This window comes from Gymnodraco acuticeps, unplaced genomic scaffold (genome assembly GCF_902827175.1).
Source record: "Gymnodraco acuticeps unplaced genomic scaffold, fGymAcu1.1, whole genome shotgun sequence".
NCBI classification, from domain to species: Eukaryota; Metazoa; Chordata; class Actinopteri; order Perciformes; family Bathydraconidae; genus Gymnodraco; species Gymnodraco acuticeps.
In genome coordinates this window covers 1,693,446-1,712,695 of record NW_022989890.1, presented here as the reverse complement: position 1 = coordinate 1,712,695, position 19,250 = coordinate 1,693,446, and the positions used below count along the sequence as shown (strand labels likewise).

General features: G+C 39.1%; 1 protein-coding gene and 2 non-coding genes across 4 annotated transcripts in view; 1 reads left to right on the top strand and 2 right to left on the bottom strand.

Moving 5' to 3' along the window:
- Positions 1–7,608, top strand: part of LOC117536251 (cilia- and flagella-associated protein 54-like) — a 158,924-nt gene extending 151,316 nt beyond the window's left edge. For both annotated transcript variants that reach the window (XM_034201053.1, XM_034201047.1), the window contains exons 55-57: positions 5,763–5,909; positions 5,997–6,117; positions 7,249–7,608. In XM_034201053.1, the coding sequence (XP_034056944.1) occupies positions 5,763–5,909; positions 5,997–6,117; positions 7,249–7,436 (456 nt within the window). In that variant the 3' untranslated portion in view covers positions 7,437–7,608. The remainder of the gene's footprint in view (positions 1–5,762; positions 5,910–5,996; positions 6,118–7,248) is intronic.
- trnac-gca lies at positions 1,429–1,500 on the bottom strand. Its single transcript has one exon. It is a non-coding gene; the product is annotated as a tRNA-Cys (tRNA).
- Positions 3,383–3,455, bottom strand: trnac-aca. The gene has a single exon. It is a non-coding gene; the product is annotated as a tRNA-Cys (tRNA).
- Positions 7,609–19,250: the final 11,642 nt, after the last annotated feature.

The following is a 19,250-nucleotide window of genomic DNA, read 5'->3' as shown; positions in this document are numbered from 1 at the left end:
TTCATATGCGTAATCTTCCCTCAAGGAACTTATTCCGGTGTGAACGCGATCGCCGCTTAGTTCCATGGGGGTTCTCAGTGCTGGGAACTAAGTACGGCAAAGTATTTGGTGTGAAAGCGGCTAATGACTATTCATGTTTACGTTGGAGAGATGTACTGTTGAAGTGATTTCCTGGCTAAAGTTAACCGAGCTAGCCAGGATTTGAACCTAGAATCTTCTGATCCGTAGTCAGACGCGTTATCCGTTGCGCCACTAGCCCTGTGATTTCCCTTTGGTATCTGCGTCAACAGTATGGTCACATGCTTTTCTGAGTTCTGTGTTGTGATAGATTGGTGGAAGACTGCATATCATATTTACTCTCATTTAATCTACATTGTTTTCTTATGTGATATGATATCATAAGTTACACTGACAAATTGCAAATATAAGTGAAGATAAAGCAACCACATTAAAGCTGGCATCAAAATAGGGTTGTTGCGGCAACACAGACAGTACGGTTAACTATATGATAACGGCCCATTTGTTCATTGAGTGCTTTGTAATTGATTTGCACATCATTGCTTGTATACATATAACATTACACACGGGTAAAAACTATGTAGGGGGCACCCAGATTTGAACTAGGGACCTCTTGATCTGCAGTCAAATGCTCTACCACTGAGCTATACCCCCTGTATTAAACAGTTTTCAGTTGCACATTCAGTATCTGTGAAACTATTGTAGGACAAAAAATGTTATTAACCACTATACTAAACAGCCACTTGGTTCACCGCGCACTTCATTGATCTTATAGCAGAGTTGGGATTTTGAATATTGTGACACAAATACTTACTTTGTCCTTCAGGGCCCAATTTTGTTTTTGAACTACAGAAGATCAGCAAGTAACACTAACAATTCCTGTAAGACTCCAAGAAAGCTGTGAATGCTTGACATTATAGAGTCTATATGTATTAATGCAGTTGGTGACTAATCATGACGATGTTGGAGAGACGTATTGTTGAAGTGAGTTCCTTGCTAAAACATCCGAGCTAGCCAGGATTTGAACCTAGAATCTTCTGATCCGTAGTCAGACGCGTTATCCGTTGCGCCACTAGCCCTGTGATTTCCCTTTGGTATCTGCGTCAACAGTATGGTCACATGCTTTTCTGAGTTCTGTGTTGTGATAGATTGGTGGAAGACTGCATATCATATTTCCGCTCATTTAATCTACATTGTTATCTACTCACACATTAAAAAAAGAAGTGAAGATAGAGCGATTTAAAGCAACAACATTAAAGCTGGCAACGAAATATAGTTGTTGCGGCAACACAGACAGTACGGTTAACTATATGATAACGGCCCATCTGTTAATTGAGTGCTTTGTAATTGATCAACACATCATTGCTTGTACAGTATATATATAACATTAAACACAGGTTCAAATTATGTAGGGGGCACCCAGATTTGAACTGGGGACCTCTTGATCTGCAGTCAAATGCTCTACCACTGAGCTATACCCCCTCTGGTAACCTGCTATCAGTTGATTATAGAGTCTCTGGGACATTACTGCAGGGGAAAAACATGTTTATCTGTGTGGCCACAACGCTGAGTACTAACCACTATACTGAAACGGCCACAAGCGCTTCATTCTTATAGCAGAGTTGGAACTTTGAAATTGTGTGACAACATATGTAGGAGCCATTTTATGGGTGTTGATGGCATGTCAGTTTATTTAATTTATATGTATAGTGCAATACTATTTTAAACACTTGGTGGCGGGGTTTAGCTGCACCGGGTGTATAAAAGGGGTCATAGGTGACAGGAAAGGACAAGACACAGGAGGAAGAGAGCATACCGATTTCACCAGCCCGGCAGATGCTCACCACAACTATTGACTGTAATTAAACCTTGGTATGTAAACTCTAAATAAAACATCATTATAAACTTGCTATAAAAATTGCTCCTGTGGGGATGTCCACAGTATTGAGTATGTAAGTCGCTTTGGATAAAAGCGTCTAACAAGTAACATGTAATGTAATAAACTTCACCAAAGGACCGGAAATTCATTTATTTGTGTCTGCGTCTGGATCACTCTCCAACCCTCCTGTGTAGTAATGGCAAAAGGATATAGGACATTATAGAGTCTAGAGTTATTAATGCAGTTGGTGACTAATCATGACGATGTTGGAGAGACGTATTGTTGAAGTGACTTCCTTGCTCAAACATCCGAGCTAGCCAGGATTTGAACCTAGAATCTTCTGATCCGTAGTCAGACGCGTTATCCGTTGCGCCACTAGCCCTGTGATTTCCCGCTAGTATCTGCGTCAACAGTATGGCAAGATGTTTTTCTGAGTTCTGTGTTGTGATATATCGGTGGAAGACTGGATATTATATTTCCTCTCATTTAATCTACATTATTTTCTTATCAGTTGATTATAGAGTCTCTGGGACATTACTGCAGGGGAAAAACATGTTTATCTGTGTGGCCACAACGCTGAGTACTACCCACTATACTGAAACGGCCACAAGCGCTTCATTCTTATAGCAGAGTTGGAACTTTGATATTGTGTGACAACATACTTTAAAGGATTTTGTCATTCAGGGCCGAATTTTGTTTTTGAAAAAACAGATGATTAGCAAGTAATTCTAAAAAGCCCTACGAACTTCCATGAATGCTGGACATTATAGGGTTCAGGGTTATTTATGCAGTTGGTGAAAGCCCATTAACCCATAGTACCAGATGTTCAATGACTATTCATATATATATTGGAGAGATGTACTGTTGAAGTGATTTCCTGTCTACAAGGATCCGAGCTAGCCAGGATTTGAACTCAGAATCTTCTGATCTGTAGTCAGACGCGTTATCCGTTGCGCCACTAGCCCTGTGAATTCCCTGTGCCATCTGTGTCAACGGTATGGCAAGATGTTTTTCTGAGTTTTGTGTTGTGATAGATTGGTGGAAGACTGAATATTATATTTCCTCTCATTTAATCTACATTATTTTCTTATCAGTTGATTATAGAGTCTCTGGGACATTACTGCAGGGGAAAAACATGTTTATCTGTGTGGCCACAACGCTGAGTACTACCCCACTATACTGAAACGGCCACAAGCGCTTCATTCTTATAGCAGAGTTGGAACTTTGATATTGTGTGACAACATACTTTAAAGGATTTTGTCATTCAGGGCCGAATTTTGTTTTTGAAAAAACAGATGATTAGCAAGTAATTCTAAAAAGCCCTACGAACTTCCATGAATGCTGGGAATGCTTGACATTATAGGGTTCAGGGTTATTTATGCAGTTGGTGAAAGCCCATTAACCCATAGTACCAGATGTTCAATGACTATTCATATATATATTGGAGAGATGTACTGTTGAAGTGATTTCCTGTCTACAAGGATCCGAGCTAGCCAGGATTTGAACCTATAATCTTCTGATCTGTAGTCAGACGCGTTATCCGTTGCGCCACTAGCCCTGTGAATTCCCTGTGCCATCTGTGTCAACGGTATGGCAAGATGTTTTTCTGAGTTTTGTGTTGTGATAGATTGGTGGAAGACTGAATATTATATTTCCTCTCATTTAATCTACATTGTTTTCTTATTGCTTGTATACATATAACATTAAACACGGGTACAAACTATGTAGGAGGCACCCAGATTTGAACTGGGGACCTCTTGATCTGCAGTCAAATGCTCTACCACTGAGCTATACCCCCTCTGGTAACCTGCTATCAGTTGATTATAGAGTCTCTGGGACATTACTGCAGGGGAAAAACATGTTTATCTGTGTGGCCACAACGCTGAGTACTACCCACTATACTGAAACGGCCACAAGCGCTTCATTCTTATAGCAGAGTTGGAACTTTGATATTGTGTGACAACATACTTTAAAGGATTTTGTCATTCAAGGCCGAATTTTGTTTTTGAAAAAACAGATGATTAGCAAGTCATTCTAAAAAGTCCTATGAATGCTGGGAATGCTTGACATTATAGGGTTCCAATTTCTGATTGGCTGGGCGAATTGCAAACCACGCCCCGTAAAACTCGGAAAAGTTTTTCGAAGCCGCCATTGTATTTGATGGCATTAGCATTATTAGCATTAGCCCGCGCACCAACGGAGAGAGAATAACTTGTGGCAACACAAAACAAAACATTGGAGCGGTGGAGTGATGAGGAGGTGTCGGCGTTCTGGCGACTACCCCAACTCCGGGGACTTCGGTTGGCAGTATACGCCGTAAAGTTGTTTGCTGCCTGCCAGTAAACCCAAAGCAGAAGAAGAAGAAGTGACATCAACGGCTTCATATGTGTAATCTTCCCTCAAGGAACTTTTTCCGGTGTGAACGCGATCGCCGCTTAGTTAACTTAATGACTATTCATGTTTACGTTGGAGAGATGTACTGTTGAAGTGATTTCCTGGCTAAAAGGATCCGAGCTAGCCAGGATTTGAACCTAGAATCTTCTGATCCGTAGTCATACGCGTTATACGTTGCGCCACTAGCCCTGTGAACTCCGTGTGGTATCTGTGTCAACGGTATGGCAAGATGTTTTTCTGAGTTCTATGTTATGACAGATTAGTGGAAGACTGACTATAATTTACTCTCATTTAATCTACATTGTTTTCTTATGTGATATCATAAGTTACACTGACAAATTGCAAAAATAAGTGAACGTAAAGCAACCACATTAAAGCTGGCATCGAAATAGTGTTGTTGCGGCAAACAGACAGTACGGTTAACTATATGATAACAGCCCCTCTGTTCATTGAGTGCTTTGTAATTGATTTGCACATAATTGCTTGTATACATATAACATTACACACGGGTAAAAACTATGTAGGGGGCACCCAGATTTGAACTAGGGACCTCTTGATCTGCAGTCAAATGCTCTACCACTGAGCTATACCCCCTGTATTAAATAGTTTTCAATTGCGCATTCAGTATCTGTGAAACTATTGTAGGACAACATTTTTTATTAACCACTATACTAAACGGCCACTTGGTTCACCATGCACTTCATTGATCTTATAGCAGAGTTGGGATTTTGAATATTGTGACAACAAATACTTACTTTGTCCTTCAGGGCCCAACTTTGTTTTTGAACTACAGAAGATCAGCAAGTAACACTAACAATTCCTATAAGACTCCAAGAAAGCTGTGAATGCTTGACATTATAGAGTCTATAGTTATTAATGCAGTTGGTGACTAATCATGATGATGTTGGAGAGACGTATTGTTTAAGTGATTTCCTTGCCAAAACATACGAGCTAGCCAGGATTTGAACCTAGAATCTTCTGATCCGTAGTCAGACGCTTTATCCGTTGCGCCACTAGCCCTGTGAGCCACAACATCCATTTCAAAACATTAATAGAGACAAAGGGAGTTAAAGCCACAACAAAGGACCAGCTTACCCCTGCCGTGACCCACATTCCAAACGGGGGTTGCTGCGGCCACAACCTAGAGTACTACCCACTATACGATCACGACCACATGTTTAAGTACTTTGTTATTTTGATAGCATTCTTGGAACTCTGAATATCAAATGCCTCCTGTTTTATGTGATGTGCGACAACTGACACTTAGGATTCTATCAAGCACTGCTCAGTAAGCGGTCCATTATAAAACTTAAAGGAAAGCCTTTTTAATTGATTAATATATATTTAGAATTTCTTCTGAAGTTGCTGTCTTTTTCTGTCGCCTGCTGCTGTGTCTATGAAGTGTCACAAATGTATTGATATTAAGTATTTAAAGTACTCCTGTGTTGTTTCTCTGAATGCATATGAGTAGGAAGCAGTGGCCCTGCTGTCCGGACACACATCGATGCCTCCAGGATCCAGCCTGACTCTGGCTCGGGCCACTCTGCTGCTCAGCGACCTAAGAGGAGTACAGAGCATCACACTTCTCAAACTGACACAGAAACTACTTAAAAAGCAGGTAAACAAATACACAAACATGCATTTATATACTTCTACTAGTCAGAATTCAAAAAGCTTAAAATCACTTTTTCTCCATTTTCTTCAGCTAAGTGTTTTTGGTCAGAGAGTGGTGTTGGATGATGGAAAAATGTGCTTCCCTCCTCCTGGACCAAGCAACATCTACCTCCCTTACCTCTACATGCTGGATCAGACCACATTGCAAATTGGTAAATAAAGGACATGACACTGTTTTACACCTTTGTGGACTCAAGACAAAACAGTCACCACTTGTTCTCTCTAATGCTGCATTAGCAAGCTGTTTACCTTGTACACCACCAATGTTTAGCATGTTAATGGTCGCTAATCAGCATATACCACAAAAGACAACTTAACCCCAAAGTCATCAGGATCCTCTGGTGTACCTTGAGTATCTGTACAAGATGTGATGGTGATCATTTAGTCTGGATACAATTGTCCTAATGAATCTGCCCTCCATAGAGCCACAACACAATTGTCACAGTCTCAAAACTTCTTTAAAACTTAACTTGAGGAAGTCCATGATGTTTACAATTTTCATCATTGATTAAGTTGCTAATTTTTCTCGTGATTAAACGTTTGGCCTAACCATCTCAGGATTGATTGATTGATTGAAAAGTGTATTAACAGCTTGTATATTGGGTACAGTACAGTACAGCTCAAAACATACAATTGTTAAGGGGATGCAGACCAGAGAAAGACTTTCGTCTTGTTTACATCAGGGTCCCCCATTTCCAATTCATCATGTCATTTAAGACATATAAGACATACAGATGGCTTATTTACAATTTACATACAGGTGGTTTTTTACATACAGATTGCTTATTTACAATTTTCATTTTAGATTTCGTTCTAATACATCCTAACCGGACATTTAAGACATACCAAGTCTACAGATATACAGTTAGTAACAGAGTCTAAAATGCGAGTATATACATAGATGGGGGGGGGGGAAGCTGTCCATTGAACGACAGGTTGAGATTTGTACCATTACCGGGGCCAGTTTTGCAATGCTCTCCCCCGAAGGTGCTCTTTAAGAGAGGTTTTGAAGGTAAGTGTGTCAAATGCCTGTGACATTTTCCCCGATCTTTAAAAACTGGCAAACAGTCTTAACCAAAAGAACATTAGAGAATCTGAAACTAATGAATCTTTGCATTATCTGGTCAAAGGACTTCATCGGTTATCAGAAATCTTTCCAAATAATATTCTGTTAATAGACTATTCTATAAACTAACTAATTGTTTCAGCTCTACTCTTTTGTCAGAAGGTCAGCCCCGCAGTCAATTCTTGTTACATTACTCTGTTTTGCACTTTTTATGCAGGTCGTATTCTGGATCTTAATGCCATGCAAATACCAGACCCAGAGGCCCAGTCATCACAATCCACTTCCAGGCAGAGATCAAACCACTCCAGCCGGATAGAGAGAGACTCTCCTGCATCAGTTACATCTCCGTCTCTAAACAGCCTGAACACATCCAATCCTAAGAGCCCACCATGCTCAGCCAGATAGCCAGAGTATATTAACAGCCATAATGTCGTGGATATAGGGCGGCACGCTCGGTAATTAAAAGCAAATAATAAATTGAACTGGAATCTCTGATTACACTTAAAAATGCTGAACAATGTAAATGTAAGGAATGTTTATTTTGTTATGGATGATTTTACCTACAGTAATTTGTCATTGTCTGGAATAAAAAAATATGATGTTGATCCTGTGTATTTATATTTAGGTCTCCAATCTTATGGTATGTTCACTAGTAAATTGGCAGTACATGAAATTAGATAGATAGATAGGTAGAAGAGCTGTTAGAGTTGGGAATAAACCATTTTGAAGGCAAGTGTAACGTGTCCTTTTAACATTATGTCTGTAAACCATTGCCTCTTTAATATTTTTACCTCTGGGTCAAAAACAATTTTCCACAACAACAAAAAATGTACTTTGTCACAAACTGTGAAAGAGAACAACCCATAAGACAACATGAACATAGATCTTGAAAGAAGGAGCAAAAAGGTGAAAAAAACAAACTGTATTGGGTTTTAGCTGGGTAAGAGCTGCCATCTATAAAGATCTGGGAATTCAATTTCGGGTTTATTTTGATTTTAGGGCTACACTCTTTTAGAATGAATGATTATGGATTATAGTGGATTCGTCGTTAATGACAGATTATGAGATAGCTAAGGATAGCATAGTTTGATTTACACATCATTTGATTCACTCGTGGCAGTCGTGGGGCTGACCGACGAATAGGCGCTTGTAGTTTGAGAGAAAAAATATAAATGTCCAGATGCTATTGAAAAGTAAGATAGTTTATTCCAAAAAAGGCAAAAATAAATAAACGTTTTTAAACAAACTATTTGTCATATAAACTGATATTTCAATGTTAACCTGTTAAGCCCGAAGGTCCCCGACGGCTGATACTTTAGTTTTTTTTTTCACGACACTGTGTCTCAGGGGATCTTAATATTTAAGAATCTATTAATGTGTTATACCAGATTAACGGGAATAATCTCAGCTAACTGACGATAGAAACAATTTTTACCAAAACAAAACACAAGTCTCATAAGAAGCATCTAAATGACCCCTGAGCGAAAAATGCTAACCTATTACTGCACCGATAATCACTCCTAGCTCCCTTATTACTTATCCTAGGTGCACACCCAACACATCGTTTATGATCGCAAGGAGACACAGAATCTAACGGTGCCCACCTCAACACTGAAAGATACAAACTCGCGACGTTATCAACAAAAACGTACATCAAAACAAGTGGCACTAGGTAGCCCACAACGCTAACATGGCTTACCTTCATCTTTGTCTGGTCTAAACTGGTCTTCAATGGCATTAAAACGATTACAAACGATGGTGTAGTTAATCCATAGGTTAATCCAATGTGACTGCGTCCCCTTTGAAATGTTCTGATAATCCATAAGCAATAAAACAGCTTTTCCGTTGCTTGATATCAGAGCAGCGATATTTCTCCCCTCTCCTGCAAGCTAGCATGAGCAGAGAGGCCACCATTTTTTTTAAACATGAGTGTGTGCGGGACGATTTCCCTTGGATTCTATTGGCTCTAACGGTCAGAAAGAGATGTCACATGTCAAAATCGAACAAGGGGGGCCAGAGATATGGAAAATCCACCCAAATGGCCCCAGAAGAGGTTTTTTTTTGCTAAATCTGTCTAAAAAGGTCAAATATCACTTGTTTTGCATCAATCTTGATACAGGGTACTTATTATATGTTGTAACCTAGAATCTTCTGATCCGTAGTCAGATGCATTATCCGTTGCACCACTAGCCCTGTGATTTCCCTTTGGTATCTGCGTCAACAGTATGGCCACATGCTTTTCTGAGTTCTGTGTTGTGATAGATTGGTGGAAGACTGCATATCATATTTCCGCTCATTTCATCTACATTGTTATCTACTCACACATTAAAAAAAGAAGTGAAGATAGAGCGATTTAAAGCAACAACATTAAAGCTGGCATCGAAATAGAGTTGTTGCGGCAACACAGACAGTACGGTTAACTATATGATAACGGCCCCTCTGTTCATTGAGTGCTTTGTAGTTGATCAACACATCATTGCTTGTATACATATAACATTAAACACAGGTTCAAATTATGTAGGGGGCACCCAGATTTGAACTGGGGAACTCTTGATCTGCAGTCAAAGGCTCTACCGCTGAGCTATACCCCCTCTGGTAACCTGCTATCAGTTGATTATAGCGTCTCTGGGACATTACTGCAGGGGAAAAACATGTTTATCTGTGTGGCCACAACGCTGAGTACTAACCACTATACTGAAACGGCCACAAGCGCTTCATTCTTATAGCAGAGTAGGAACTTTGATATTGTGTGACAACATATGTAGGAGCTATTTTATGGGTGTTGATGGCATGTCAGTTTATTTAATTTATATGTATAGTGCAATACTATTTTAAACACTTGGTGGCGGGGTTTAGCTGCACCGGGTGTATAAAAGGGGTCATAGGTGACAGGAAAGGACGGGACACAGGAGGAAGAGAGCATACCGATTTCACCAGCCCGGCAGATGCTCACCACAACTATTGACTGTAATTAAACCTTGGTATGTAAACGCTAAATAAAACATCATTATAAACTTGCTATAAAAATTGCTCCAGTGGGGATGTCCACAGTATTGAGTATGTAAGTCGCTTTGGATAAAAGCGTCTAACAAGTAACATGTAATCTAATAAACTGCACCAGAGGACTGGAAATTCATTTATTTGTGTCTGCGTCTGGATCACTCTCCAACCCTCCTGTGTAGTAATGGTAAAAGGATATAGGACATTATAGAGTCTAGAGTTATTAATGCAGTTGGTGACTAATCATGACGATGTTGGAGAGACGTATTGTTGAAGTGATTTCCTTGCTCAAACATCCGAGCTAGCCAGGATTTGAACCTAGAATCTTCTGATCCGTAGTCAGATGCGTTATCCGTTGCGCCACTAGCCCTGTGTTTTCCCGCTAGTATCTGCGTCAACAGTATGGCAAGATGTTTTTCTGAGTTCTGTGTTGTGATATATTGGTGGAAGACTGGATATTATATTTCCTCTCATTTAATCTACATTGTTTTCTTATCAGTTGATTATAGAGTCTCTGGGACATTACTGCAGGGGAAAAACATGTTTATCTGTGTGGCCCCAACGCTGAGTACTACCCACTATACTAAAACGGCCACAAGCGCTTCATTCTTATAGCAGAGTTGGAACTTTGATATTGTGTGACAACATACTTTAAAGGATTTTGTCATTCAGGGCCGAATTTTGTTTTTGAAAAAACAGATGATTAGCAAGTAATTCTAAAAAGCCCTACGAGCTTCCATGAATGCTGGGAATGTTTGACATTATAGGGTTCGGGGTTATTTATGCAGTTGCTGAAAGCCCATTAACCCATAGTACCAGATGTTCAATGACTATTCATATATATATTGGAGAGATGTACTGTTAAAGTGATTTCCTGTCTAAAGGGATCTGAGCTAGCCAGGATTTGAATCTAAAATCTTCTGATCCGTAGTCAGACGCGTTATCCGTTGCGCCACTAGCCCTGTGATTTCCCTTTGGTATCTGCGTCAACATTATGGCAAGATGTTTTTCTGAGTTCTATGTTATGACAGATTAGTGGAAGACTGAATATCATATTTACTCTCATTTAATCTACATTGTTTTCTTATGTGATATGATATCATAAGTTACACTGACAAATTGCAAATATAAGTGAAGATAAAGCAACCACATTAAAGCTGGCATCGAAATAGGGTTGTTGCGGCAACACAGACAGTACGGTTAACTATATGATAACGGCCCATTTGTTAATTGAGTGCTTTGTAATTGATTTGCACATCATTGCTTGTATACATATAACATTACACACGGGTAAAAACTATGTAGGGGGCACCCAGATTTGAACTAGGGACCTCTTGATCTGCAGTCAAATGCTCTACCACTGAGCTATACCCCCTGTACTAAACAGTTTTCAGTTGCACATTCAGTATCTGTGAAACTATTGTAGAACAACATTTTTTATTAACCACTATACTAAACGGCCACTTGGTTCACCGCGCACTTCATTGATCTTATAGCAGAGTTGGGATTTTGAATATTGTGACAACAAATACTTACTTTGTCCTTCAGGGCCCAATTTTGATTTTGAACTACAGAAGATCAGCAAGTAACACTAACAATTCCTATAAGACTCCAAGAAAGCTGTGAATGCTTGACATTATAGAGTCTAGATGTATTAATGCAGTTGGTGACTAATCATGACGATGTTGGAGAGACGTATTGTTGAAGTGATTTCCTTGCTAAAACATCCGAGCTAGCCAGGATTTGAACCTAGAATCTTCTGATCCGTAGTCAGACGCGTTATCCGTTGCGCCACTAGCCCTGTCATTTCCCTTTGGTATCTGCGTCAACAGTATGGCCATGCTTTTCTGAGTTATGTGTTGTGATAGACTGGTGGAAGACTGCATATCATATTTCCGCTCATTTCATCTACATTGTTATCTACTCGCACATTAAAAAAAGAAGTGAAGATAGAGCGATTTAAAGCAACAACATTAAAGCTGGCATCGAAATAGGGTTGTTGCGGCAACACAGACAGTACGGTTAACTATATGATAACAGCCCATTTGTTCATTGAGTGCTTTGTAATTGATTTGCACATCATTGCTTGTATACATATAACATTACACACGGGTAAAAACGATGTAGGGGGCACCCAGATTTGAACTAGGGACCTCTTGATCTGCAGTCAAATGCTCTACCACTGAGCTATACCACCTGTATTAAATAGTTTTCAGTTGCACATTCATTGATATTATAGCAGAGTTGGGATTTTGAATATTGTGACAACAAATGCTTACTTTGTCCTTCAGGGCCCAACTTTGTTTTTGAACTAAAGAAGATCAGCAAGTAACACTAACAATTCCTATAAGACTCCAATAAAGCTGTGAATGCTTGACATTATAGAGTCTATAGTTATTAATGCAGTTGGTGACTAATCATGATGATGTTGGAGAGACGTATTGTTTAAGTGATTTCCTTGCCAAAACATACGAGCTAGCCAGGATTTGAACCTAGAATCTTCTGATCCGTAGTCAGACGCTTTATCCGTTGCGCCACTAGCCCTGTGAGCCACAACATCCATTTCAAAACATTAATAGAGACAAAGGGAGTTAAAGCCACAACAAAGGACCAGCTTACCCCTGCCATGACCCACATTCCAAACGGGGGTTGCTGCGGCCACAACCTAGAGTACTACCCACTATACGATCACGACCACATGTTTAAGTACTTTGTTATTTTGATAGCATTCTTGGAACTCTGAATATCAAATGCCTCCTGTTTTATGTGATGTGCGACAACTGACACTTAGGATTCTATCAAGCACTGCTCAGTAAGCCGTCCATTATAAAACTTAAAGGAAAGCCTTTTTAATTGATTAATATATATTTAGAATTTCTTCTGAAGTTGCTGTCTTTTTCTGTCGCCTGCTGCTGTGTCTATGAAGTGTCACAAATGTATTGATATTAAGTATTTAAAGTACTCCTGTGTTGTTTCTCTGAATGCATGTGAGTAGGAAGCAGTGGCCCTGCTGTCCGGACATACATCGATGCCTCCAGGATCCAGCCTGACTCTGGCTCGGTCCACTCTGCTGCTCAGCGACCGAAGAGGAGTACAGAGCATCACACTTCTCAAACTGACACAGAAACTACTTAAAAAGCAGGTAAACAAATACACAAACATGCATTTATATACTTCTAATAGTCAGAATTCAAAAAGCTTAAAATCACTTTTTCTCCATTTTCTTCAGCTAAGTGTTTTTGGTCAGAGAGTGGTGTTGGATGATGGAAAAATGTGCTTCCCTCCTCCTGGACCAAGCAACATCTACCTCCCTTACCTCTACATGCTGGATCAGACCACATTGCAAATTGGTAAATAAAGGACATGACACTGTTTTACACCTTTGTGGACTCAAGACAAAACAGTCACCACTTGTTCTCTCTAATGCTGCATTAGCAAGCTGTTTACCTTGTACACCACCAATGTTTAGCATGTTAATGGTCGCTAATCAGCATATACCACAAAAGACAACTTAACCCCAAAGTCATCAGGATCCTCTGGTGTACCTTGAGTATCTGTACAAGATGTGATAAGTGATAATTTAGTCTGGATACAAATGTCCTAATGAATCTGCCCTCCATAGAGCCACAACACAATTGTCACAGTCTCAAAACTTCTTTAAAACTTAACTTGAGGAAGTCCATGATGTTTACAATTTTCATCATTGATTAAGTTGCTAATTTTTCTCGTGATTAAACGTTTGGCCTAACCATCTCAGGAAAGTGTGTCAAATGCCTGTGACATTTTCCCCGATCTTTAAAAACTGGCAAACAGTCTTAACCAAAAGAACATTAGAGAATCTGAAACTAATGAATCTTTGCATTATCTGGTCAAAGGACTTCATCGGTTATCAGAAATCTTTCCAAATAATATTCTGTTAATAGACTATTCTATAAACTAACTAATTGTTTCAGCTCTACTCTTTTGTCAGAAGGTCAGCCCCGCAGTCAATTCTTGTTACATTACTCTGTTTTGCACTTTTTATGCAGGTCGTATTCTGGATCTTAATGCCATGCAAATACCAGACCCAGAGGCCCAGTCATCACAATCCACTTCCAGGCAGAGATCAAACCACTCCAGCCGGATAGAGAGAGACTCTCCTGCATCAGTTACATCTCCGTCTCTAAACAGCCTGAACACATCCAATCCTAAGAGCCCACCATGCTCAGCCAGATAGCCAGAGTATATTAACAGCCATAATGTCGTGGATATAGGGCGGCACGCTCGGTAATTAAAAGCAAATAATAAATTGAACTGGAATCTCTGATTACACTTAAAAATGCTGAACAATGTAAATGTAAGGAATGTTTATTCTGTTATGGATGATTTTACCTACAGTAATTTGTCATTGTCTGGAATAAAAAAATATGATGTTGATCCTGTGTATTTATATTTAGGTCTCCAATCTTATGGTATGTTCACTAGTAAATTGGCAGTACATGAAATTAGATAGATAGATAGGTAGAAGAGCTGTTAGAGTTGGGAATAAACCATTTTGAAGGCGAGTGTAACGTGTCCTTTTAACATTATGTCTGTAAACCATTGCCTCTTTAATATTTTTACCTCTGGGTCAAAAACAATTTTCCACAACAACAAAAAATGTACTTTGTCACAAACTGTGAAAGAGAACAACCCATAAGACAACATGAACATAGATCTTGAAAGAAGGAGCAAAAAGGTGAAAAAAACAAACTGTATTGGGTTTTAGCTGGGTAAGAGCTGCCATCTATAAAGATCTGGGAATTCAATTTCGGGTTTATTTTGATTTTAGGGCTACACTCTTTTAGAATGAATGATTATGGATTATAGTGGATTCGTCGTTAATGACAGATTATGAGATAGCTAAGGATAGCATAGTTTGATGTACACATCATTTGATTCACTCGTGGCAGTCGTGGGGCTGACCGACGAATAGACGCTTGTAGTTTGAGAGAAAAAATATAAATGTCCAGATGCTATTGAAAAGTAAGATAGTTTATTCCAAAAAAGGCAAAAATAAATAAACGTTTTTAAACAAACTATTTGTCATATAAACTGATATTTCAATGTTAACCTGTTAAGCCCGAAGGTCCCCGACGGTTTATACTTTAGTTTTTTTTTTCACGACACTGTGTCTCAGGGGATCTTAATATTTAAGAATCTATTAATGTGTTATACCAGATTAACGGGAATAATCTCAGCTAACTGACGATAGAAACCATTTTTACCAAAACAAAACACAAGTCTCATAAGAAGCATCTAAATGACCCCTGAGCGAAAAATGCTAACCTATTACTAACCGATAATCACTCCTATCTCCCTTATTACTTATCCTAGGTGCACATCGAACACATCGTTTATGATCGCAAGGAGACACAGAATCGAACGGTGCCCACCTCAACACTGAAAGATACAAACTCGTGACGTTATCAACAAAAACGTACATCAAAACAAGTGGCGCTAGGTAGCCCACAACGCTAACATGGCTTACTTTCATCTTTGTCTGGTCTAAACTGGTCTTCAATGGCATTAAAACGATTTAAAAAAACGATGGTGTAGTTAATCCATAGGTTAATCCAATGTGACTGCGTCCCCTTTGAAATCTTCTGATAATCCATAAGCAATAAAACAGCTTTTCCGTTGCTTGATATCAGAGCAGCGATATTTCTCCCCTCTCCTGCAAGCTAGTATGAGCAGAGAGGCCACCATGTCCCCCCCTTGGATTCTATTGGCTCTAACGGTCAGAAAGAGATGTCACATGTCAAAATCGAACAAGGGGGGCCAGAGATATGAAAAATCCACCCAAATGGCCCCAGAAGGTTTTTTTTTGCTAAATCTGTCTAAAAAGGTCAAATATCACTTGTTTTGCATCAATCTTGATACAGGGTACGTATTATATGTTGTACTTTGGATTCCTAAAGCTTTTAATCTACTAACCCATCATCCAAGGTTAGTTCACTATAAGTACAACATATTCTTTGGACGGACACTATAATTTACAGTTTTTTACCATGTTCAATCTGAATTTTCTTTAAAATAAGAAACATCTATATTGATTCTGACTTTTCTACATCCAACTCACAGGTTTATCATTACTTTGAGAAAAAAGATTCTTAATTTAACCCTTTTAGAAGGGAAGATATGGTAATTTGTGCTGGGAATGTCATTTTCTAGCCTGAAACCTGAAAAACAGGCTTGGGGCCTAGGCACAATAGAACCAAGCTGTGAAGCTCCCGACCAGCAAGGTCTAAAAATTGTTTGCTTCAGTCAGCCACACCAGTAGGCTGCAGCACCTCTCCTTTTATGCTGCAGCATTTCGACCTGCAGAGTAACGCACTCAAATTAAATAATTAATAATATACACCACAGAATCTCAGGTTATGTACTCTAAAAAGATAAGATACTATAATCTAAGGAAATGGCTCCTACACATATTGTACTTTTCACTCCACTGCACGTATTTGACTTTAAAAGTTTTGGAAGTTCTGAATATTAATACAAAATATAAATCAACTTATTATTATAGCTTTATTTTCTCAGCAGTTTACAAAAATAATGAAATATTTAACATTAGCTCTACCTCTACAAGCTGCAAAATGTAAAGGCTTTAAAGGCTGGGTAATTCCAGCGCCATATAGATAGAAACATTTCCCCAATTGGTATCAATAAAGTACTTCTTATTTTTATCTTAATCCTCAAATATTAGCAAATTTTAATAAAAAAAACAAAAAACATTGATGTAACTACTACATAGGCTACACATATCGATATGTTGTATAAATATTGCAAATCAAAACCTTTATTGACCACTAATTACCAAAAATTGCATTTCTATCCTGGTATTAATGCATTCAAATCGTGATTCAAATGGCCCGCCACGAACTTCTGGGAATTTTCTGAGTCTCTCTGAACCACGTGACGATCAAGCATTTCGGACCTCCGCTGTCGTAACTCTCTATATGCAGTGGCGCCAGCAGGGGGGGCCAGGGGGGGCCATGGCCACCCTGATACCCCCACTGGCCCCCCCACCACACACACCGCCTCGCCAGTCACGTATGCGTATTAGTTTATCTGATATTTAACAACAAATACACAGCCAGCGAGTCGCTTGATTTGAGCTTCCAATGCTCACACTGCAGCCCCTCCCTCTCCCTCTGCTACCATGGTAACACTCTGATACTCGGCGCACCACTCTGATACTCGCGCGCACCACTCTGAGATTCGCACAGACAGCAGCAGGTTGCAGCAAAACGTTTCTTTCTACTGACTGGACTGGAGTTGACAAAAATCCACCAGACTTCTAGAAGGTAAGTCATATTTGTTCGTTGCCTGTTAAGCCCCACAACACTTTAGGCTTTATTTAGTGTGTTAGCTTTAGGTAGCAAAAAACGGAGATATGCTTACCTTTAGCTGTTATTCTGATCAAAATGTGTGTTCAATGGCATTAAAACGGGAAAAACGCTGGAAGACCTGCAAAACAGGCTCGGGGCTCAGTAAAGGCTGGATTGGCTTCAGGTATAATTCGTCTGTAAACACACTTTGGTGGCTATCCTAATTAGCGTTAGTTTAGCTTGCTAAGCTAACGTTAGCTGATGTCGGTATGCTGGGCTGGTGTAATGCGTAGGCTACTATTAATCACTGCTGTGTGTAATGTCAATTTGCAGAAAATGAAGAGAAAGTCAACAGACATCTCTTCTTATTGTAAGAAGAAGATGAGTAAAGGAGAGACAGAGCTGGCAGGGGAGCAGCATAATAGGGCTAGTGAGGAGATGGCCATACATGCTAGAAAGTACATGTGCAACTCTGTTTTGTAAAAGTGAAACTAAAACCTAAGTACAGTTGTATTAATGTGATTGTGACCTTTTTAATCATTTAAGTCTTCTACACACTTTAGGTCTGCAGCTCCTTCAAAATGAAACGAGAATCTATGCAGTTTTTCCTCTTCTGTGTTCTGAGGTTATGAGCCGACCATTAGTCAAGTTTGTTTTCATAATGTTCTGTATGCTAATTCAAAAAAAGGGTAACCAGTTTGTTTATAAAGTATATACATTTTCAAAACAAATGGAATACAAGCTATATGTATTACTCTCTCATCACAGTGGACTAAACTAAAACAATTGAAATATGTCTCGTCACCTATTTTCTGTCTAATACTAAAAGGTGGTGTTTTGTATCATTTATAATGTTTTTAATTTGCTATAAAGGTCAATAATAGATGGTGTTTTTGTGTTCAATCACAGTATGTATTTACCATTTTATCCCTTGTGTTTTTGGGTCCTGTTGAAATAAAATAGTCATGTTTTAAAACTTGATTTAATAAAACAAGTTATAACCTAGAGACATAATATAACTGAAGAACATGTTGTGTTGCTGTTGTGTATTGTATGTGTTGAGAATGCTGAACATTTTGTGCCTTATAATAAAGGAACTTATTTAAATTAAGCTGTATTTGTCTTTTTAAAAGGAAAGAACAACTAGCATATATAAAAAACAAAACAAAAAATCACCAACACATGTATACATAACACAAAACAAGGTTCTTTTAAATGTTGTTTGAAGTAAAAATGTTAACTATCCGTATTATATTCACTTCAGATGAATAGTATCAGAAAATGTAAAATAAGAAAACAAAGTATATCAGTAGGTGATTCTCTTTGCCATTGTTTTCATCTAGTCTATACTTTTACAACAATTACATTCTTGGTTTTAGTGGGCCACCCCAAGATTTTCAGTGGCCCCATTTGGCCACCCCTATGAACAATCTCTGGAGGCGCCACTGAGCGCTGGGTAATTCACTTCAGAAACACTTTTTGTTATATTCTTAACATCCCGATAGCAATGAATATATGAAATGCTTTGACAATAAATACATACAAAAATGTCATCTGTGGAAGCCGTAGCGCTGTAAATCATTTTTGTTTAGCCGGCCCGGCTAAAATAACTGGATGGCCACCTGCCTGTCAGCCTTCCATCTCGTGCACAAACTTATCTCGTGCCCTCATTGGTCATGTGCGCGTTCGTGTGTGTTGGAGGAGGGGCTCTATGAGGAAGTCTGAAGGAAGCGAAGGAAGGGGCAGATTTTTTCCGGTTGTGTACTTTCAAATTCTAGCGCACTCGAGCTGGTTTCTCCATTCTTACCTTCTTATCTACCTTTAAAAAAGTAAAAAGTGATACACATTATGAGCACCAGTAATACCACAT